The sequence below is a fragment of the Pelodiscus sinensis genome, chromosome 31 (genome assembly GCF_052426305.1).
Source record: "Pelodiscus sinensis isolate ZL-2025 chromosome 31, ASM5242630v1, whole genome shotgun sequence".
NCBI lineage: Eukaryota > Metazoa > Chordata > Testudines > Trionychidae > Pelodiscus > Pelodiscus sinensis.
Window position 1 is genome coordinate 12,100,688 of NC_143082.1, and position 24,342 is coordinate 12,125,029.

General features: G+C 45.1%; 1 protein-coding gene across 4 annotated transcripts in view; it reads right to left on the bottom strand.

Moving 5' to 3' along the window:
* Positions 1 to 24,342, bottom strand: part of SARNP (SAP domain containing ribonucleoprotein) — a 51,444-nt gene that overhangs the window by 13,131 nt on the left and 13,971 nt on the right. Inside the window, exons 6-11 of one of the 4 annotated variants that reach the window (XM_075901946.2) lie at positions 23,473 to 23,546; positions 22,464 to 22,492; positions 21,775 to 21,800; positions 20,325 to 20,393; positions 14,096 to 14,138; positions 12,396 to 12,436 (exon numbers count right to left, since the gene is read on the bottom strand). In XM_075901946.2, coding sequence (XP_075758061.2) covers positions 12,411 to 12,436; positions 14,096 to 14,138; positions 20,325 to 20,393; positions 21,775 to 21,800; positions 22,464 to 22,492; positions 23,473 to 23,546 — 267 coding nt within the window. In that variant the 3' untranslated portion in view covers positions 12,396 to 12,410. Of the gene's footprint in view, positions 1 to 12,395; positions 12,437 to 14,012; positions 14,139 to 20,324; positions 20,394 to 21,774; positions 21,801 to 22,463; positions 22,493 to 23,472; positions 23,547 to 24,342 lie in introns of those variants that run through there. The other 3 variants (XM_089774672.1, XM_075901945.2, XM_075901947.2) reach the window with 3 other exon arrangements.

Consider the following 24,342-nt stretch of genomic DNA (forward strand, 5'->3'; position numbering starts at 1 on the left):
GAATTCTAATCACAAATGTAGACACACACAGACCCAACCCTCCGTAATCTCATCCTTGGAGCTTTCATTCTGAGAGAATGAACGGGTGTGCACATGCATGTATGTATAAAAATGGACCCTTCTGGTCATCTCCTCTCCTGTATCTTGCTGCAACATGACGGATGGCAGGATGAAAAGCAGAGCCCCGAGGCTTTCAGGCGATGGTAGATTAATGATGACATGGCCTTGACCTCAAAAAGGTAAAGGTTATGAAACACTGAAGGGTAACTGGGCTTCCAATTTCATATCCAGAGCGTGAATGACAGCAACTGATGGTTTTATTCTCAGAAACACTCCAATGCTGGGATGCACAGCTGTCACCCACCACCCTTCTGAAATGCATCTCAACGTATTTATCCCTCTTGGCTCTTTCACCTTGCAGACTCCATTCAAGAGCTTCCGAGTCCATTTGGAGTTCATAAACTAATGTACATCAGCACATTTTTAGCAGGGGCTGTGAAACAACTGGAAGTCCCACAGGTTTTATATAAGCATGCCTCATATGGCTTACCTTTCAATTAGCATCCCCAGATTGCCTTTCCACATAGCTATCACCATGCAAAACCCATTTCACACTGAACTCCTACAGGAATAACCCAGGCTTTCTAGACTCCAAACCCCATTCCGTTCCCCACAAGAGCTACAAACACTTGGCTGTTTTCAAGCTGTCCTTTTCAACCCAAGTCAATATGGCTCTTACCTCCAACCTCGTGAAATCAAGGTACATAAAACACTGTAAGGTTCACCTCGCTTTGTGTCTTAAGTCTCCCTGTAACTAGCTTCAAATGTTGACTAATGTTCACCTTTTCACCTGCATTCATGAGATACCTACCTAAGGGCTATTCATGACAGACTTGTTTCATGGCTCACTGAGAAAGACTCTGCTCTTTTGTATCACCTTTCCTCTCAGACTGGAGGGAGAGATTATGTCTGATTTATATACAGTGACCTAAGAGATGCACACAGAAGGTCTCCCAGCACTCTGCCAGCATTATTCATGTGCATCCCCAAGGGAAGTGGGCATCATCTTAATTTTTCCAATGGCTCACTCCAGATTCCCCCAGCACCCATACCCCCTCCCAGAACCTACTCCCCAAACCCCTGCCCCAGGTCACAACACAATCCCCTGCACCACTTCCTGCACCACAGTCCCTTGCTCTAGGTCACAACTAAGGACGTTAAATTTTGATTGAGTAATTGAATAATTGATGCAATTTGCATTGACTATTCGATTAGTCAATAGGGCACCTCCGCCTTTGAAGTGTAGCAACAGCCCTAAGGCTGTTGCTACACTTCAAAGGCGAAAGCGCTGCGGGGATCATGGGGCCAGCAGGGCACTCCCCTGCTGGCCCAATGAAATGCTGTGGGGAGCAAAGCGGCGGCACCGCACAGAGCCTGTGGTCAACTTGGGACTCACTAACCCCGGGCTCCAAGTGATGCTGCTGCTTTGAAATGCTGCAGGGAGCCTGGTGTCAGGCTGCACATGGTGTTTCAAAGCAGCAGTGCCACGTGGAGCCTGGAGTCAGCTGGGGACGCCCCACTGATCCCGGGCTCCATGCGGTGCTGTCACTTTGAAGCACCCCCTCTTCTTTCCCCTGCCTTGCTCTTCCTCTTTAGGCACTGGGAGGCAGGGGCAAAGACTTCACACAGTCCCATCACCCCCAAGCCAATCAAGGTCTGTGGGCAGGGGCCTGATTCGGACCGGACAGTGGTGTGAACCAAGCGCACCTTCCTTCAACTTAGTGAAATGTAAATGTAGTACAGGCAAGATCATTGCAGGCCTGGATGTCAAGACAGCAACTTCGTGGTTCACAGTAAGCAAATTCCTGCTATGATACATTAGTTATAAAAAAGTGACTGCAGTATTCTCTCGAGGTCCTCTCCCTATCCCCAAATCTTCTTACCAGCGTATATCCAGGAGACAGAACAGACAAGGGAAGGATAGAGCAATCTTGCTAGCATATTTTTTGGATGTTTGCTTTGGTAGAGGGCAAAAGTTACAACAGCTGGCAGTTCTGAGGTTTTTCCTGCGTCAAGATACTGAGGCCTTAACAGTAAAAGTTTATGCTCTCTCCAAATGGAATCAGCAGGGGAGGAAGACAAAAGTCACAGCCATGTGTTAAGAGTACACCTGCAGCTCTCCCGGAGCTGGAATACTGAAGTTGAAAAGCATTCTTTGACCTAAACGTCAGAGGAAGAAAGAAACACGTAAGAAATGCCACATGGCAGAGTGAAAGAGACATCTCAGGTGCATGGCAAGGCAAACGGGTTAAGAAGCATCTTCACAATCCCTTAAGAATGGCATCTTAAGCATCATAAACGTATTTTAGCAGAGGTTGTTTCTTAAGTTACCACACAAAATTTTTTAACAAGCCCACAATGTACAGAATCTCCACTGATCTGATCTTTGCTTAACAAAATTATATTTAGGCATTACGGAATTTATGGTGAACAAGAGACCATCTCAAGTTAAAGCTACTTGGCTCAGAGAAAGATTTTCTTGAAGAGTCCAGCTGTTATTAAAAAGGAGTAATTGGGCGATCATTAAACACTATTTGAATTGCACACTACACCCAGATTTTTTTTAATCCACCCTATTCAAAGCCAACAAGCACAAAAACAGCAACACATCACAGCAACTTTAACCCTTCCTATGCATGGAAACAGTTTACATCCACTCACAACTCTATTTGCAAGCAGGGGAACTTTTTTATTCGGGAAAGTGGATCATATTTCAGCTGTATTTTATCAGCTTAGGCCAATATGACTAGCCATTCTCCCAACTACATTTTAATGCATGCTACTTAAAGTGGTGATAAACTGGGAATCAAGCCAGATTACAAGGCACTGGAACGCTAGTGAATTTGAAGTACAGGGGAAAGCATCAGGATGCATCTTTGCTCATTGAAATTGACATCACAATCTTAGTGTGCTGAAAATGTGTAAAAGGGGCCATGCGGGGCTCCTAGATTTATTCCCCCTCCAGGATTTCAGATCAAACTGGCTCAGTTTACAAGTCAAATGAAGGTTCTATCTATCTGCAGGCCTCACAGGCTTCCCCTGGGAGCTGGAAACACAGCTGGGCTCTCTCCAACTGTGACCCTCAACAGTAAGTGATTCTTCAATCAGGACTGAGCTACAGATTTAGACAGAGACCAAAGAGAATCTCCTTTGCTCTTCTGTAGTGATACTGTGCGCCCCCACAGGGCTTCGCGGTCCTAGGTATCACAGAGACTTAGTACATTCATTCCACAGAATAAACAATAAATGAAAATTTGTCAATATCAATGAAGTGACTGGATCCATCCGACTCCGTACATGGGGGCACAGATTGGGAGTAATTGGGGGCCATTTTTATATCGTTCTTTAATTGTACCTGTGGTTTTAAAAAAAAAAACAACTGGTGTTCTCTAGAGGGGGGTAGGGGCAAAGACTTCACTTGCTCCCCCAGGCCAATCAGGGTCTGTGGGCGGGGGGAGGAGGGGTAAGAGGAGAGAAGACACGGAAGTACCCTGAACCCACCCCTTCCAGGGCAGCCCAGGGCCACTTTAAAAAATTTTGAAGTGTACCCCTTCTAAAATTATTGCCCACCCCTGCCTTACAAGCATGCAGGAGTGTGTCTCTGGTTTGGAATAAGGCGGTAGAAGTAAACCCTGAAAAAATTAGTATTTGTCCTTTTCAATTCACTCTTTGTCTTAACGTTTCTGTGATGCCAACAGAAGCAGCCCCCAAAGCCAGGAAGATGGCCAGGTCAACGATGGAACAGTTTTTTTGCAAATATTTTGTCAAGATTAAAAATTTGGCTAATTTAATATATGCACATACATTCTCAGGGACTTTAGATCACATGCAGAGCAAAAAAAAAAAAATACTGGCCACACACTAAAGACAGTTCAACCTCTAAAAACTTCTCCTCCATTAGTATTTGGATCCTCAGTGTTCCTTCTGTCAGAAGGCATACCTTTTCACCAGTGGGCATGGCCAGAGCAAGGAACAGATGTGTTAAGAATTTCCAAATTATTAGTGACAGAAGTGAGGTTAAATCCCAGATCTTAATGCAAATCACTTTTCCAATAATACGCTCAAGCTTAGGAGTCTGAGCTCGCTCTCATATTCAGTCCAAAAGACTTGCTGCTTTTTGTTTTAAATATAGAATTATAACACCCCAATATGTTTAGTCAAAAGACAGGTCAATCAGAATCCCTTAAAGCTAAACTAGTATTACATTTAAAACCATTTTAAGTCTAGAGTAGTAGGGGTTTACACAGCCATTTACTGTGGGACTCCTTGGTAAGAAAGCTGACACAATTTTGCAGCTCTGACCCAGCTCCGGGAAGCACAGAACATTATTTAAATACGAGATTGCCTTGAATTGGGATGAAAGTTAGGAAAGCCTTTTTCCTTTATTAAATAACTAAATCAAAGCAGGTTTCCAGTGAAGTCAGACTAAACATTTTCTATAAACTGAATTAGTTTGTATGACAACATGGGGCTGATCAAAAGCCCCAATGGAGTCTTCCATTGATTTAATGCATTTTGAGTAAGTCAAATTAGTGACACAATGTTCTGCAAGACACTGCTAAAAAAGTAAATCCATTGCAGCAAAAAGGATATTCCAACTCCAAATCGAATGTCACAGCAACTCACTGAAACTGTATTAATTTGACTGCATCGTAGGTTTCCAAGCACACAGCATTCCCCCCGTAATGAGTACTCAGAAAAATGTTGAGGGAAAAAAGTAATTTAACTAATGAGGGAATGGAGTAACACCAACTAGCACTAGCAGAGATGTCTGACGGTTTGGTTAAGAGCAACGGAGAAAACTTCTTAAATATCTTTATTAAAAAATTCAGAGGGTGATACCATCAACAGAACTTGTATAGGCTTAAGGCCTTCATTTAAGAAAGTCCTAGCAGTTCATACTGCCACCTCTTTCTCTCATTTAATATGGGTGGGTTTAAAAAACAAACAAACAAACAAACAAACCAACCATACAACTTTGGTCTTTCCTGGTGCACAGGGGTTAAAGAGAAACCTGACTTCGTTTCTCTCCTTCAAATTAGAATAGACTCTTGAAGGCTAAGAGCAAGAGCACAGTTTGCTATTCTTCCCCAGTCGCTCCTCCAAATTCCTGCAGCCAAGTGGTTCAACAGCCCCTGAATGGCACGCATAATGACATCATTGATTGAACCATAATAGAAGGGAAAGGGGGAGTGGGGAAAAGATGTATTTGTGTTACAGACAAAAGATAAGTTCTGTTTCACAGCAGGGACAAATGAAGAACCAGATGACTGGACAGAGTGAGGTCACAGAGTCCCCCCCAGCATTGTCTTCCCTTTAAGCAGCCCCATCCCCACTCCCTAAAGGTTTGTTAGGGACGCAAATCCTTTTCAAATGGCACCATGGATAAATAAAAGATCAGGAGTCCTGCTGACCCCTCTCAGCTCCTCGTCATTTATTTTTAAAACGACATCGTGTGTGTGTGCCAGCGTGTGCAAAGAGGTAACGGGAGGGGGAAGATATAAACACGAAGAAAGGAATAACTGTAAACACGACAATGCAATGAACATTAACACCGTTACAAAGGGGAGAGGTATAGCAAAAGGACCAAAAAAAATGGAATATCCCCATCAGAATCACTCTATTACTGTATTTGTAGATTTCACCAAAGCCTCGTGCCTTTCTTCCCCTCTCCTAGATTGGCAACTGTTTGGGGAAACAGCCTGTCATGAATCAGTAATCAAAGCATACTTTGGAAATTGTGTTCCAAACTGAAACATGCAAAACACACAGAAGTCTGGAAAAGAGGAGTAGGTCCAGTCCATTAGAGAAAGGGCATTTGCATAGTTCAGATTTGGACTGAGAACACAGCAAAGGTGATGGATTGTTTCCATGCAGGGTTTTGGTTTGGCCCATGTCTAGCAAAAAAACAACATGTGAAATTATTTAGAGTGCACTGTTTGGGGGATGGGAGAAGAAATGCAACCCTCCATGAGAACCACTCACGAGCCGGTAATCAAAACATAAGACAAAAAACAGATTGTTTCTCTTGTCAACCTGATGACCCAAGGCAGGCGGATTTTACTGTCCAATGTCTAAAATTTGAGGAACAGTGAAAAAGAAACTAAAGTTATCACAAGGGACTAAAAGACTTTCCATTGAAGCGGGAGGAAGAAAAATGCTCACAAATTCAAATAGGACAGTGGTTCTCCATCCTCCCATCCCATCCTGGAGCACTCGCTGGTCACATAGTCTTGGCTCTGCCCCCTGGTTTCCAGCTTCTAAATTGTTTCCAAAGCCACAAATGCCATCAGGCCTTTCCTATTGTTATTGTTCCATGTAAATTGCCCAGTGCTGGAGTTGCCAAAGGGATGCAAAATAAACAGAACAAGAGAAGTTCATGAGACCCACTCTCTCAAATGTCTACCCTACGAAAGAGTTAGAGAACCAAGAGAGAAGGAAAAAACAACAAGTATGTTAGTCTTTTTCTGAGTTGCTGGCAAGTTGTATGCCAGCAACTCAGAAAAAGACTAACATACTAAACAGACAAAGAGTAAAAATACTAATACAGCTGGAAAGTCTTAGCCTAGACACTTGATTTCCAGGCAGTAGCACCTAAAACTTTAGGAAAGCAAGCCCCCTGTGGAGCTCTGGTCCCTTAGTTCTCAGAACTAGATTTAAATAACACACTTGGGTATGGGTTGAATTGGACACCCTCCCTGCCTTGAAAGGTCACAATGTGAAGTGGCCTAACTGAACACACAAGGGTGGAATGAGCTCTCGGAAGAGATAAAACTAGAGACTGGTACATAAGAACAGCCATACTGGGTCAGACCAAAGGCCCATCCAAGCCAGTATCCTGTCTGCCAACAGTGGCCAATGCCAGGTGCCCCAGAGGGAGGGAACCAAACAGGTTCAAGCGAGATCAAGCGATCTCTCTCCTGTCATCCGTCTCTACCCTCTGACAAACAGAGGCTAGGGACACCGTTCCTTACCCATCCTGGCTAATAGCCATTAATGGACTTAACCTCCATGAATTTATCTAGTTCTCTTTTAAACCCTGTTATAGTCCTGGCCTTCACAACCTCCTCAGGCAAGGAGTTCCACAGATTGACTATGCGTTGTGTGAAGAAGAACTTCCTTTTATTTGTTTTAAACCTGCTGTCCATTAGTTTCATTTAGTGGCCCCTAGTTCTTATATTGTGGGAACAAGTAAATAACTTTTCCTCATTCACTTTTTCCACACCACTCATGATTTTACAGATCTCTATCATATCCCTCCTTACTCTCCTCTTTTCCAGGCTGAAAAGTCCTAGTCTCTTTAATCTCTCCGCATATGGCACCTGTTCCAAACCCTTAATCATTTAGTTGCATTTAACTAAAGCCTTTGATGCACTATTCAGTGGCAGTGCCATGGTTAAATCAGCATTGGACATATGAAAGAAACAGTTTAAAATCAGAGTGAAGGAATGAGAGCATGAAATGGATGTAGAAGGCAAGGAAGCCAGCAACAGGGTTTGAGAGAAGTGTTAGTGATCACGGCAGAATTTGGACATCATGGAGAGGGGACGCTGGAGGAAGAGCTGGTAGCAGCTCACAACAGAGGAACAAGATTTACTGCAGAAGGAATGTGAAGGAGCCAGCCAAAAAGACAACACCACGGTTGCAAGGGAAGGGCTTGACTGAGAATCTGGGGACCTTTGCCCCGGTCATCTAAAGGAAGTTGTCATGGGATAAGAGGGAAGTTCCTCTTATGGACTGATAATTGGTTAAAACATAGGAAACAAAGGGTGGGAATAAATTATCAGTTTTCAGAATGGAGAGAGATAACTAGTGGTACCCCACAGGGGTTTGTACTGGGAACAAGCCTATTCAACGTATTCATAAATGATCTAGAAAGGGGTAAATAGCGAGGTGGCAAAATTTGCAGTTACAAACCTGCTCAAGATAGTTAAGACCCAAGCAGACTGAAGAGCTTCTAAAGCCGTGGTCCCCAACGCAGTGCCCGTGGGCGCCATGGCACCCGCCGGGGCATTTATGTGCATCCACCTAGTAACCAGGGCTGGTCTGAGCCATTCTTGTGCAATGGGTGCCTGGTGCATGCGTAGTGCCTCCCCCAGGCGCATGGCGCATGCATGGCCCCGCCCTCGCCCAGCAGCCCCAAAAGGTTGGGGACCACTGTTCTAAAGGATCTCACAAAACTAGGTGACTGGGCAACAAAATGGCAAATGAATTTTAATACTGATAAATGCAAAGTAATGTACATTGGAAAACATAATACATACAAAATGATGGGGACTAAGTTAGCTATTACGACCAAGAGAGAGATCTTGGAGTCATTGTGGATAGTCTTCTGAAAGCAACCAACTCAATGTGCAGCAGCAGTAAAAAAAACAAAAACAACAAAAAAAAAACCCACCACCAAACAGAATGTGTGGAATCATTGAAAAAGGGATCGCGAATAAGACAGAGAATATCTTATTGCCTCTGTGTAAATCCATGGTGCACCCACACCTTGAATACTGTGTGCAGATGTGGTCACTTCCTCTCAAAAACAAACCAACCAACCACCCACCACCCTGAGCACTGGAAAAAGCTCAGAAAAGGGTAACAAAAATGATTAGAGGTTTAGAATGACTGCCATATAGAAAGAGAATAAAAAAACCTGACTTTTCATCTTAGAAAAGAGGAAACTAAGGGAGGATATGATACAAGTCTATATAATCATGACTGGTGTGGAGAAAGTAAATAAGGAAAATTTACTTGTTCCCATAGGAACTAGGGGTCAGCAAATGAAATTAATAGGGAGCAGGTTTAAAACGAACAAAAAGTAGCATTTCTTCACGCAATGGACAGTCAACCTGTGGAACTCCTTGCCAGAGAATGTTGAGAAGACTATGATTTTAACAGGGTTCAGAAAAGAACTAGATACATTCATAAAAGTTAGGTCCCTCAATGGCTATTAGCCAGGATGGGTAGGGATGGTGTCCCTAGCCTCTGTTTGTCAGAAGCTGGGAATGGGCAACAGTTGCGATCACTTGATTCCCAGTTCTTTTCATTCCCTCTGAGGCATCTAGTATTGGTCACTGTCGGAAGACAGGATACTGGGCTAGTTGGACCTTTAGTCTGACACTGTAAGGCCGTTCTTATGTTCAAAGAGCGCTTTCAGCCACTCTTCTAATGTAGATCTGTTGAGTGTCTGAATAATGGCTGCCACCTCCTCTGGTAATCTTGTTACAAGAGAAGAGCGAACTGGACAAAACCCATAATAAACAGGCTTACAGAACAGCAGGCTGAGTTCTAGCCCCCATTAGGGCGATACATTTGTAGGAGTGTACCTAGGAAGCACCTTCATCTGTACTAAAGACAGCAGGAGACAGCATTCCCAGAGCAGTTATAGCCACAATGGGATGAGTTTGTGATTCTGTGCTTGAAGGAGCAGAGTCCAAATATCACACCACTCTGAACAATTTGTTACAAGTAACACCTAAGTGCCCTAACACATTGTGCATTTAACTGCACTCGCGTCATCAGCTTCACTGGTTCCCATTTGAGCGGTTCATTCAATAAAGCAAAGGAGGTGAGGAAAAACATTTAAAAGAACAAGAAAATGTGATTGTTAAACTAAAAAATCTAGAGGGACATGGGGAAAGGTGTTGTACCTGGAGCTGCTTTAAACTGTTTACATTTATTAGATTTCAAATTGATTAGAGCAACTTTTTACTGGTTCCTACCTCTTTAAAATGCCCTGACAATAGAATGGCCTCTTCAAAGGAGATGAAAACTATTCAACTAATTTTCACACCCAGAGACAGAGGCAGGTCGGTGTCATTACAAAACACTCAGCATCCCTCAAAGAAACACTACTTTTCAAAAAAGGTTTACAAACAGTTTCAAATACAGAGATTTCCAATTTTTTAAAAAAGTTACATTTCTGCACGCAAAGGAAATTAAAAATAGAAACACATCTTAGAATAAAATTATTATTTGTTCAAAATGTAAATGGATTATAGAAGTCCAAAATGACAGAAAAGTAACTTCATCCTAACATTTTATATTAGTCTCTCGCTTTTAGCCATGAGGAAATAATGAATTCCATGCTGGAGCTCATACACATAAGTATTCTTCAGGGGATAGTCAGTCCTGTGTCAAACATCTCCCATTACATTTTGATTAACCTTGGGCATGTTTTAAAATCTGGTTTTAGATAAAAACGAGGCAAGGGTGAAGAATCAGCAACGTTCAAACCTACCTACAACACCTTAAAAGAATAGTGCTATCTGAATTACAACAGATTTTCATTCACACCTCAAGCAGCAATTGTGCATAGGATTTGGTGTCCTTTTAAAAACTCTGCAACAAGAATGCTACAGGCAGGAGGGAAAGGATTATTTTTCCTTCTGTGGAAGAACTCTGTTCTCACAAATCAGAGCTAGTAATGGCTCTATCCACAGTTCCTACACCTCAAGTTCAGATGTAGACAGCTCTACGCAGCTTTGCCTAGGTAAACCATACTGTTACCTTAAGTCAGCACAGTGAGAGCTAGGGAGGGGATAATTTAGTCACAACCAACCACTCCTACTCAAGAATTTGTGAAACCCAAAAAGCCTGCTGGGTGCATTTCAGAGCAACTGCATGTCAGGGCGGTCTGTCACAAGTTTACGATCCACTAAAGAAATTCTGCCCGATACACAGACCTGCCCACCCCCAGACAGTCAAGGGCAGCGGGCTGGGAGAGGGCAGTGGGAGAAAGAGCAGAGCAGGCTGCTGGGTCACTCCGACTGCCACCGCCAATGAGTGCGGGGGGGGGGGGGGGAGCCCTGCTATTGCCCTGATCATGCCCCCCAGTAATACCCCAACTTGCACTGCTTGGAGGAGCAGTGGCAGGAAGGGGTGGAACAGAGGCAGGGCATGAGTGGGGCCTGCATTAGGGTGGGGGTGGAGAGTTGCCTTGGGCTCCATGCCTCCCTAAGGTCAGCCTTGGCTGAATGCCTTCGACATCCATTGAGTACAACAGCATCTCAGGGTGAATGAACCAGGAAGTCAGCCTGAGCCTTCTTGGTAAAGCAGCTGTGACCCAAAGCACATCTCTTCCAAACACCTACTAATGTAGCTTTTAAGGTCTGCAGTGGGAGCATCTGGTAGTTTATTCCATTCAAAGACATTTTGCCTTTTCTCACTTTTGCTTCCTGCATTAATTGGCCAGTAGCTCAATGGAGCGCAGACACCCTTTTCTCCTAGCTGGAGCTTTCAAATGGGAGACACGTGAGAACGCTCATTTACCCAGATCTCCTCCATAGTTCTAAGCGCCAGTCAGGGGCTGAGGACTGGTGTGACATTTACCAGAGTACCTCTGATGTATTCTATTTACCTCCGGAAGTTATAGTTTCCCCCTGTGGACAATGTTCAATGCCAGTTTCATATCCTGCTCCCTCCCCAAATCCTCATCACATACCCCCTTTTGTGAGACTGCTATTTTTATGGGGAAAATCAGCTATAAATATCTTTTCAGTCTTCACACCTTACATGTAGGCACTTACTGGTTTCCCGAAGAGTATAGCTCCACTAATATTGGGCTTCTTTCTCAGGCAAAACAGTGCATTAGTCACACATACGCTAGCTCTACTGAGTTTTCTCTCATGCCCACATCAGGAGCAGTCCCTCCCTATTCTTAAGCAGCCTAAATCAGAGCGTGCATTTCTTTGTAAGCACAGTGCATTAGCCTGCATTTAACAGCTTTCTTACTAGCCTCTAGCAAGAGGGGGTCCAGTGCCAAACTGAGCAGCAAACCAATAAGTGAAAATATACCCCTCCCCCCATTTCTGAATCCAGTTTCAAATCAGGTCTGTGTTACAAAAAAACAAAAACAAAAAAAACCACACACTAATAATCACACCGAGGGGGCTGTAATTAGGAAAGACAATCCTCATATGTATTGAGACCAAGGAACTGAAAGGCGAGTGGGCATGCAAGTGAGGAGACATAAGCCTTGAGCACTCTTATTACAGAAGGGAAAACAAATCCATGTTTCCCACTCCCAGCCCTCCTTTCCAGTAGCCTGTGCCATCAACACAGACACGCACAGGCCATTAGGTAGAGAAACTCCTGTTCCCAGCAACCCAGTGGGAGGGGGAGGAGGCAGCACCCTTGGGTTAAAATCGCCATGACTGCCAGCACTATTCTTCACCTTGTCACTTCCCATTATCCTAAGCCAACAGGCCTGTATTCACAGCTACTCAAGTTAGAAGAGGGGAGGTAGGTTTTTAAGGGGATGGGGGAAGGAGCAGCAGCCGCAAGGGGAGCAAACATACCAGGCTGCTAGATGCAAATGCATCTCTCTCTCTGGGACACACACACAGTTGAATACTGAGTCATGCAGGTATTCTACTCCAGCTTTCTGAAACAAACATGGGAGTTAAGGCTTCCAAATATTAGTGCTTGGCATACATATGCTCAAAAAACTTAAGACAATCTGCTACTATTAAATTAGGAGTAGCCACAACCCCTGCCTTAGCAAAAGGTGTGTCCACATTCATCTTTGCCTGTCAGAGTGACACACCCCAAGTCAAAGGGATCACAGGGGCACCACTGGACAGATATTACAACGTTTATTTTAAATGACATGCAAGCACTAATGAGGTACAGGCTGCCGCTCTGGCAGGGCTCTAATGGCTTCTAAAGACGTTGAGGGCCAGTACTGGGTTCTCAGGCTATTTAGAGAGATACCCCCTAAGGTCTATACACTGTGATGCCAGAGGTTCCTTTTTAATACACATGATGTAATAAAGAATTTTAGCAGCATGGATTTGGGACTCTTCTGTATCATTCACAAAAATAAGTTGTACTGGTCAACCCAAGTGAGGACTCAACATTCTATGCCACACCAACACACTGTCCTTACATGATGGGTGTTACAGCAAAATATTTTTCAACTGTTTTTAAAAATGGGGCTTTTTTAATCCTTCCACCTGTAAATCTAGATCAGGGATCGGCAACCTTTCTGAACTGGCACGCCAAGATTTAACCCTCCTGCCCTGGGCTGCGTCGCTTTCCTGGGAGGCTCCACTCCAGCTTTCCCTGGGGGAGGGGAAGGGTGAGAGAAGCAGATTGCGCACTTCCCCAGAAGCCAGATGCGGTGTGGAGCTTCAGGGCTTCCCACCCCTGCAGGAAGCTAGCGCTGGCTCCAATCTTGTGGGGGGCAGGATGCTGGATCGCCAGCACAGGCTGGGATCAGGTTGACTGAGGGGGGGGAGGTTCAGGGAAATGGGCAAGGCAAGGGTGGGCGGCTGACCCCGGGGTGTCCAACCCTGATGGGGGTGGGATCCATAGCATCCTCACCTTCCTGCCAGGAACCCAGGCATCCAGGGGCCAAAGTGGCTTTGAGGCAGGGGGATCCCTCAAGCGGTTTCCTCTCGCCTCAGCCACCTCTACTGTTGCCCATCCCTGGAACCGCAGCCCAGGTAGCACTCACTTTCACTTGTGCCCCAGAGCAAGCTCCCCTCCTCCCAGGGCTGCCACTCCCCAGCCTGACTCCAGCCTGCCCCTGGCAGCTGGCTCAGGGGTGCCTCACTCCCCCATGCAGCTCAGGCACCCCCGGAGCAGCCCTGCTCCCCCACATGGCCCAGCCACCCTGGAGCAGCCCAGGCATCCGGAGCAGCTCCATTCTGCCACATGGTCCAGTCACGCTCCGAGCAGCCCCACTCTGCCATGTGGCCAGCTGCCCCGAAGCAGCCACTGGCCACACAGCCCAGCCTGAGTGGCTGCCGCAGAGCAGGAACTGGGGCCGTGGTGAGGCTGCCCAAGCAGGGACAGCCTCACCATGACCCAGCTCAAGTCACAGTACATGGGGCAGTACCTGCCACACAGCCCCGCCAACCAGGCCATGTGCCACTCAAAATTGGCTCATGTGCCATACATTGCCAACCCTTGATCGATCAGAGTTTCCCAACCTATGGGTCAGGGACCCAAATCTGGGTCCCCATTACATTTCAAAAGGGTCGCCAAGTGTCTCCCCAGGTGGCATTGCCCCCCCCTTCTCTCCCCGTTTTTGAATTACCTTGGGTTACGAAGTCTTCCTGAATTGTCAGAATGGTCCCCATCTGGAAAAGGTTGGAAACCGCTGAATGCTCTAGTTACTGTTAGTCCAACTGCACATAACTCAGAGGGAGACATAAAATCCTCTACAAAGTATCTAGAGCAACGTTTTAAAAATACCTAAAAACACTAAGACTGAAACCAGCCAGTATCACGGGAGTTTTGAGAAAAAAAAAAAGTCTGTACACTTGCCCCTAGAAAGCTTTCCTTTCCAAATGTAGAGCTCCAGTTTGTAGCCCACCCCGTCACAAAGTACAAGATATCTTGTAGTGGTCTATGACCGAACAGTAACGACCATGCTGAACCTCAATTCAGCATTACTCTGAGGAGAAAAAGCCTTGCTGCAGCAGACTGATTTTTAAGAATTCCCAGTTGTAAGAAGCTATTCAGCTATTTGGCACATTCAAAGCAGTCTTGGTGGGGAAGAGATAGCAGGCAGAACATGAAGGAGTTGCTCAAAGATGCAGGATATACACAAATTATATGGATCCAAACACCACAATGGTGAAGGGATGTATTTATGTACGTACATACATACGTGTGCACACAGAGTGAAGATAATCCCCAGCAGCACCTTTTATACAGACTGTACAACAGGGCACTATGGAGGGCAAAAACAATAGCAAAGGGACAGAAATTAAGCATGAAAAAGATAGAAGGTATAACTGGAGAGAGCCCTTTAAAACTTCTCCAGCTGCTGTAGCAAAAAAGGCTGCTGTACCAAGAGAGCTGCAATTCTGCGAAGGGATGGTAAGACAGATCTACAACATAAGCAGAGGGAAACAAGGTCTAGGAAGCAGCTAGAAAGTCCACAGAAAGTTTTAAAAATAAGACGTAACGGGGAATGGTACTTGCTGCTACAGTGAGCCGGGAACCAGTCCTAATATCTCCTGAACCAACTAAAGAGCACCCGAAGACCATGCTTCGTGGATTTATAGCTGTTTCCATATGAGAGGCAGGGAGGAAGCTTCACTTTCCACATGACACCTAAATTTATGGAAGGCTTAGGAAGTCTCAGACAGGAATACCAACACGAAGCTCTTGTCCTGACACCATTCTAGCTCAGTATAAGCCATTTGCAGTTACCAGCAATATCACAGAGCACACATTGGTTATTATAATAAATTAAATGTAAATCCCTCGTTGGCTGCTGAAAAGGACTTCTTTTTCAGGGAGTTTTCTCCTTCCTGACTTGCCAACATCAGCACTTTGCTGCTTTGGTGGTTAATATTTTCACATCCGGCATTGGCGGGGGGTGCTTGAAAAGACTGCAGGCAGAAGAATTATCCAGGAAAAGGATTCCTCCTCGGTACATTATTATAAGCTTGTTGGAAGCCAAACAATTAAACCAATTGTTTTCTCTCTCTCATTTAGATATTTTGCACACACAACATTTCTGCTGGGCTCCTGACCCCTGCTCTCCCTCAATACCACACAAACGTCATGAAATAATCAGCCTGCCAGCTCTGTCCACCTAATCTCAAATGATAAGTGCAATGGTTCTCATCTGCCACTTGTAAAACAAACCCTCATTAAAGATAATTAAACCAGCATTCGTTTGGAGCAGCGACCACATTGCTTTTTCTTCCTCACCACAAAGATGGCTTGTTCCACCAAAACATGTTACCTACCATCACTGCAGATTAGTAACCATATAGGCACGTCTATGGAGTTCTTAAAGCAATGCACAGGCATTACCAAAACATCACAACAGCCATGAGAGGTGGCCAAGTTTGCACTCCATTTTACAGATGGGGAAACGGACACAAAGGTGGAGAAAATCACCTGAGTCCATGTGAGTGCAGAGAACGGGCCCTAGAAGTCCTGCCTCCTAGTTCTCCACAATCTAACTAGCTGATGAGATCATCTCTTAAGACATGTATAATACAAAAAAAAAAATCACTCTTCTTTGCAATTGGCTTCTTCCTGCCTAACTCACTTGATGGTCTCGCAACCTGGTGTTTTGGACAAAATCATAGAACACTAGAACTGGAAGGGACTTCGAGAGGTCATCGAGTTCAGTCTCTAGCACCATCTAGATGGTTTGACAGGTGTCTGTCTAACCCACTCTTAAATATCTCCAGCAATGGAGATTCCACAACTCCCCTAGGCAATTTATTGCAGTGTTTTATCACCGTGACAGGCAGGAAGTTTTTCCTGATGTCTGACCTAAACCTCCCTTGCTGAAATTTAAGCTCATTGCTTCTTGTCCTATCCTCAGAGGCCAAGGAGAACAATTTTTCTCCCTCCTCCTTATAAGACCCTTTTAGATACTTGAAAACTGCTATCATGTCCCCTCTTAGTCTTCTCTTTTCTAAACTAAACAAGCCCAGTTCTTTCAGTCTTCCCTCATAGGTTATGTTTTCTAGACCTTTAATCATTTTTGTTGCTTTGCTCTGGACCTTCTCCAATTTCTCCAAATCCTTCTTGAAATGTGGTGCCCAGAATTGGACACAATACTCCAATTGAAACCTAATCAGCACAGAGTAGAGCAGAAGAATGACTTTTCATGTCTTGCTCACAACACTCCTGTTAATGCAGCCCAGAATGAGGTTTGCCTTTTTTGTAAGTGTCACACTGTTGACTCATGTTTAACTTGTCATCCACTATGACCCCTAAATCACTTTCAGCAGTATGCTTTCCTAGACAATCACTTCCCATTCTGTATGTGTGAAACTGATTGTTCTTTCCTAAGTGGTGTTTGTCCTTATTAAACTTCATTCTATTTACCTCAGACCATTTCTCTAGTTTGTCCAGATAATTTTGACCCTATCCTCCAACGCACATGAAGCCCCTCCCAGCTTGGTATCATCTTCAAACTTAATAATCTTACTCTCTATGCCATCATCCAAATCACTGATGAAGATACAGTACAGAACCAGCCCCAAAATAGACCCCTGCGGAACTCCAATTGTTATGCTCTTCCAGCAGGATTGTGAACCGTTAACTACCCTCTGAGGACAGTTACCCAGCCAGTTATGCTCCCACCTTATAGTAGCCCCATCTAGGTTGTATTTCCCTAGTTTATTGATAAGAATGTCATGCAAGACTATGTCAAATACCTCACTAATGTCTAAGTATATCACGTCCTCCACTTTTCTCTTATCCACAGGGTTGATTATCAAAGAAAGCTATCGGATTGGTTTGACATAATATATCAGTACTCTTTGTACTACAGACCGCCACTCCCACATGAGGTATCACTGAGGTAATGGGATAGAAACCAACGTGTATGCACGTACATGCACACTTCAATAGACTTCTTTTTTCCATTCACAGCTCTGGGAGTGTTTCCAGTGGGTAGGAACTGGGATCCAAGACTCCTGGATTCTATTTGCAATCCTGCCTCAAATCAATGCTTGATCTCGAAGCACAGTTGTTTCATCTCTCTGATCTCAACATCTATGGTGCTGAGGGTTAATCAGCCAACTGTCAGTAAGGCAGTTTGAGACGCCACATTAAAGAGGAGACATAAAAGCCAATTATTTTGGTCATCTGCTTCAGATAGGGAAAGGTATTTGATAATGCAGTGCAGGATGGGAGGGGGCCTTCGGGCTTTTATGTTATCCCAAGAGCTTTGGCTTTCCATTTGGTGGACACCCCCCCAGCAGGAGACTTACAAGGCTATTTTATCAAGCCCTTGGAGAAATGCTTCTGCATCACAAACTACCACAAAGCCTACCTATAAAACATGCAGCTGCACTCCTGCCCCCGGGAGCCAAGACCTCTCAGCATTATAGGGAGAAGGAAATTTACAAATATGTGTATGGGGGAAGCAGGTGTCAAGGGAGGGCTTCAGGTCACAGAATGTGCGTTAACATGAGGCCTCAAAAGAGATTATGGGGACGGCGAGTTAATACTAGGGGGAGACGAACATTTGCTTGGTTTTATTTTAAAAATGTATGTGATGGGGCATGAATCACTAAGACACATACAAGCACCTACCTCTTCTGACAAAACCAACCTTTTTCTGCTAAGTCCCTTCTGAACAACGGGGGCCCTTCCTCCCTTTTAGGTGGAGAGAAAGGATTTTAAACTTCAAAGATTTCACCCCAGAGGGCTAGTCAGGGGGTTCAAAGCTACAGAGGAGTTCTCAGCTACTAATGCAGCTCTGCATTTGCTCCCTGCTCTCAGCAGGTCTGAGCCAACCCCCCCGCCTTAAGTTATGATTCTCTCACCCCAACCCCCCTTCTCCCAAACAAATTTGAATAGGAAATGAAGTGTGGCTTTATGGAGACAATGGTTTATTGTAAAGTTTTTGCTGTGACACAGGGTATAAGAACCTGCCAAGATGCATGTAAACATTAGCAACTGCCAGGATCCTCTGTAATGAAAAGCTATAAAGAACACCCAGGTGGGAAGCACAATACTACAGGCTAATTAAAGTAACCAATAATATTCCTCACAGGAATGCAAGAGTGTTCCGCTCAGTGGGAGAAGTCACTGCTAGGCCTATGAACTCAGCCTCCTGATGGAACAGAAACAAACAAACAAAAAGAGACTCATTGCTGCAAAGGCTGCCATTACCGCTGGACACCTCACTTTGGCACAACAACAACATTTGGAGTTAAACCACAAGCCTGGAAGTCAGGCAAACTGGCTGCTAGACCCAGCTCTGCCATGGATTTGTGACCTTAGGCGAGCTGTTGCCCCTCCTGGTAAGCCACCATCTGTAGAAGGGAATCAGTTTGTAAATGAACTTAGCCTGACATTTCAATTTGTAAAGCACTCATTCAGATCCAACTCAGCACTTGGCTGCTCTGGATTTCTTCAAGACCCTGGAGCAAAGAGTAGTCACTGAAGGCCCTCTAAGAAATGCAGAGTGCTGTTACTCCACCCAAAGCAAGCTGCAGCCATGAATGCTGACAAGGCATATATCCTTCCTGAGAAACGACAGCTCCTAGTGACAGGGTTAATGATGTTTGAGCAGCCTCTCACCCTGACCTGCCCTTCCACATATTCCAGCTTTAATGCACTTGCCTGATTCTCCCATCCCTAAAGGGATGGGGGAGGGGGAGGAACAGTGGCCTCCAACACCAGTTATTTTCTACATCACTGAACTTCCTGGCTCCACATTTGCCGAGCCTGGCAATTCACTCAGACTTGATGAAGAAACAGACGCATTAAAATGTCCACGGGACAAACCCTGTGGGAGCAGAGGGGTTTTATTTCAATGGCGGAGGGAAGATGACAAACCTATTCCCTTACACTCCCTCTCAAAGAGGGTTTCCAAATCCTACTAGCACAGCCGTTGCAACTAGGCAGGATTTTTCTTCACTGCCCTAATGTGTTGTGCGGTGTCGTCGTGCACCGTTAAATCACAGCTGCCCTTCAGCCCAGAGGAGGTGGTTATTCCTGAGCTGCTATGTCAATGTAAGAGGGTATTCTTGATCCCCCTTTACTCTCTGCCTCCCCCAAACAGGACCAGATACAACTCTTTTCACCCATCCATTTTACTCTCTCCTCCTGAAGAGCATTTCTGTCCTGGGGACTGTCGTACTGATGAGGATGCCTGTGCTCCCATAGTCTTCTTTTCCCTCTTTACATTTATAGGGTGACAGCTCACATGCCATCCTGTCTCCAAAGAGCTCTGGGCACTCCAGGCAAAGTAGAATTGTGCATCCTTTGCTGTATTTCCAATCAGAGTGCACGCACGCACACACGTTTGAGCCTGAAGGTGCAGGGGACCTACAACTCTGTCTAGCACTTTCAATCATTTGATGCATTACAGTTTTGAGTCACTTTTCAAACTGAGCTTTATCCTCTCATCCCAGGAGAAGACATTACTGTGGGGAAAAAGTTCAGCTGTGAAGACTGAATCAGGTCTATCCACCTATACAACACAAATCAAATGTCTGAGAACAATCCTGTTATAAGCCTCCTCCACCGTCTCCTGCTTCCCACATTGTATGAGGAGCTCATCTGGACAGCCCCGGAACAGAGCCCTCTATCAACCTGGGCAGTCAGGCTTCCTCAAACCCAACAAAATTAAACCCAAGCAAATAGAAGAAAGGTCTTGGTGTAAGGAAAATGATACTGACAAGAATCCCCTGGGGGTGTGGTACATGGAGCACGGTATCAGTGACGGGAGGCAAAGTCTCAGGAGGCAAGACGACTTAGAATTGTCTCTATTCTGTGCACTATGCTAATCTTTAGGTGCAGACAGTGTCCTAGAGGCCAATGCACCTTACCTTCTTGGAGACTGAAGAGACATTCAAACCAAATCTTTGAGCCCTTTCCTTTAATTTATCCATGTTTACCTACAAAGACACAGGAAAGAGTTTAACGTTTAAGTCATTGTCACTTCAACTGTAAGATTAGGGAAGCTGAAAAACTGTGCTTGGGAGAGGGCAGCTCGTGGCAGACGGGTCTCAGGGCAGACAGCAGCCCATTCTGCTGGGTGTGTGGAAAACCTGGTGGAGCAACACTCCTGTTAGCACTCCCTCTTTGTGTTAGGTCCGCAGACTCAGCAGCGACACCTGTCAGCTGAAGAGGGGAAAGGATCCACAAGGCAGGAAACAGTGGCCCAAATAAAGCGGCCGCAAACTTCCAGAGAGCTGTATTCTGCTCCCATGCTTCATTAACAGGCATGTCTTAAAGCTTCAGACTTGGCCCAAAGGATAATGCTACAGAGGGTGAATTCAGCAACTTTAACAGATTCCTCATCTTTACACAGTAAACCGAATGCACTTCATTCTCTTCTTTCAGCAGCCAGATACAATTAACTCAGCGGAATGAAACACTGCCTCTCGGACAAACACACCAGCCATCTCTCTCCAGCTCCGGCCATTTGCAGTAACCTCTACACTTCATTCTTACTCTTCAGGAACTACTAGGACACAGCTAGTCAAGCCCCTCACTTTGTCCAGGTCACAAGCAATGGGGTTTCCCTTGGGGGAAGTATCACACAGTCCAATGAAGCCCAGTTTTGGCTTTCACTCTACAGTATGTAGCACCATGGAGGAAACGGAAGTGCCTGATACCAACTTTCTTATGAGCAGAATTTGCAAAACATCTTCCAAAAACACTCAGCACAAGAGAAACCTGGTCTAGACAAAAATCTTGCTTAAATGAGCTTTCTGTTGCATCCTGCAACAATTCATCATGATCAAACACAAAGGTACTATGTGGTAGTACAGGCTGCACATAACTTTCAGCCCTCCCTGTACTTTAATACCTTACATTACAGTCAATATCTGGAGGTAGAACAGTGCACCATTTGGACCTTAGAAAAGAAGGATCATTTACTGTAGGAAAATAGCAGGCTGTACAAAATCTAGCAATGCACACAATCAATTCAAGCAAAAAGGACAAACACAGAACACAAGGCACACAAGCGAGAAGCTCGCATGCAATATTAATAAAATATCTGCCTTTATTCCTTCAGGCATTTAGTTCTAAAGCCAGCTTATCCATGAGTGCGGTCAGCTGAGAGAGGCAGCCAAATATTGCAAAGGAGGGATCCTAGCAAGCTTAATGCTCATATAACCTTAAGCAACCCCATGCATATCCTACCTGGTTTATTTTGGGGGTGTACTATTTACTCCTGGGGATGGAGACTTGTCTGAACAAGCTAAACACTTTGGCATTGTGTTTAGGGGACATGAACAGCTATAATTATAAGCAACATGCATTCCTTACCGTAGGCTTGCCGTCTGCAGACAGACCTGAGATTAGGAAAGGGGAGGAAACAGTTAGTGACCAGAAATGACAAGAACAGTTTTACACAGAGTTCTCTGACCTCCTTGACAACGGTGTAGTTTAAACAATCGCCACTGAATCATGACTGAACAGAACTAGCTAGGTAGCTCACTAGAACGTGAGGGAGAAACACAAGTCAGAGAGCCAAGAATTGAAGTCCATTTTAATCCTGGCTCTGACACGATCTCACTGCGTGACCCTGGCGCAAAGTCACTTCATCCCAGACTCAATTTTCCCATCTGTACAAATACATATAGCCCTCCGCCACCTCACAAGAGGAGTTTGACAATTCTGAGTTATATTTTTCCAAGACGACCAGCTCCTGCTGATTGCACATGGCAGCTGGGCACTAAGCAAGGATCTAGCTATTAGTGTCCAGCCAATTTTAGGCCCAAGTAAGAGGCACACTGGAATAGGGCAGCTCGGAGCCACTCTGAAAAAGAACCATCAATGGTGTGCTTCCATTTTTCTATCTTGTGTTCATCCAGCCCACTAATTCTGGTGATCACTAGGGAAAGGAACTTAAAAGCAGTAGGAAGAACACGAGAGCCCATTTGACTCACTTTGGATAGGAAGTGTTAAATAGTTGCTGAAGGGCAATTCCACAGGCTAGCACTTGACTTGCTTACCTTTAGTCGAAGCTGTGGACATACCAAAGCTGTTGAAAGTAAATAGATTTTCGTCAGACTCAGAGCTACAAGATAGGGTATGAAAGCATCAGACTCGCCAAGCATAAGATGTAGCATGAGCTTTCCCATCAAAAATTCTTCATGAGAGCACTTGAGACAAATTGGCCTTTGGGTGGGGTTAGCTGGCGACACTCCAGCGAATCCTACAGCTGTTGTGATTGCTGCTGTCTTTTCTGGGCAAAATGAAAATACCTGCAGGGATGGCATCATCGCCATTGTTCCATAAAGCAGCCTCAAAACCCCTCACACTGCACATTTCCGTTGCTACTCCATATCACAGGGAGAACGCAACATTCCTGGTGGTTTAGGATCAGGGCCAGTGGCACAGATAAAGTGTGCTATGCTAGCGGTAGCAAATCAGGTTTAAAGGTACAGTCCAGGTGCCGAATACCAAACACTTGCCTCATATTTTGAGCAGCATCTTCCCCTGCCTTAGCCACCTGGGAAACTCAGGAGGGCAGGCAGGCAATGTCACCTAGCAGTTACAACTCAGGCTTCTGCTCTAGGACTCCCAGTCTGTATTCTGTGCTCTGCCAATAATGATCTTGATCAAGTCCCTTCTGCACACCATGGGTCAATTTCCCCCATCTGTAAGTGGTGATAAACGACTTCCCTGTCCCAGGGGGAAGGCACCAATGCAGGGGCTGTGAGGCATCAGTCGTTGATACTTGACAAGTGCAGCATACTAGGACAAGCATCAAGGACTATAAAGTGGGCAAAGTCTTTCAGAAATGCAGGTCAGCAGCTTTCCAAAAGGCATTCCAATTAAGCAGCAGTTTTCTCCTTCCATGCACATCAAAAATCCAGAGACTTTCAACCCCCAAAACTGTCCTAGGCCCCACATTGTGGTGCCAAGAATCCATATTAAATTATCACTAAGACCTATCACTGAGACCAGCAGCCTCACACTAAATCAGGAAAGGTGACAACGCTCCACCCAGAGACTTACCGAGCCGCTCGCGCCGCCTTCTTACTCTCCAAGCTCACGGGGACATTGAATCTCTCAGCTCGTTTCTGCATTCTCTGAAACAGGGTGAAGAAACAGGGCAAGGCTTAATCCAATGACATGGATAGCCAGTTCAGAGATGCCTCTCAAAGCAGGGGCACCTGCATTTGGTTTCCAAAAAAGCATTACCAAACAAGCAAGAGGGCCAAGAGGCCACTCAATCTGTGGCCTAGAATTTAATGAAAGGGGTCAGGATTCCTGCACTCCATTCCCAGGTTTGCCAGAAACTCACTATGACAAGCAAGTTTCTTCACCTCTTTGTGCCTCAGCTCCTCCTCCCTGCTTAAAGCAGAGTGATTTCCCATCCTCAAAGGTGGATTGTGAGGACTGAAGGATCCTGGAGAAGGCATTACAGGAGGAAAACCATACTAAAGGTGTGTAAAATCATCTCAGATCTGCCTTAATAGAGTGATAGAGGAGAGACCTGCATCTGACCGGCTTTGCCCTCAGCCCAGAGGGAGAGAGAAGCTACTGCATGATCTGGATCATGGCAATTCCTTAAACTTTTGAGATACAGGCCCAGAAATAAAGGAGATACATTGTTATGGCCTTGAACAACATAATCATCATTTATCTGATCCCAAAGAACATTTTTCTCTGGTGAAGTCCTGGGCACCTGCAGCTCCCCAACTTCAAATGTGAGCCGAGGGCATTGGGCACCTCACTTGGCCAGAGCAGGTCACATCTGTATGGAAAGGGACTTGCCAAAGGTGAGAGATTAGCATGCTGACCCAGAGGCAAAAGGATGGGCTTGTTTCTTTTTTAAACTTAGGGGGAGGGATAGCTCAGTGGTTTGAGCATTGGCCTGCTAAA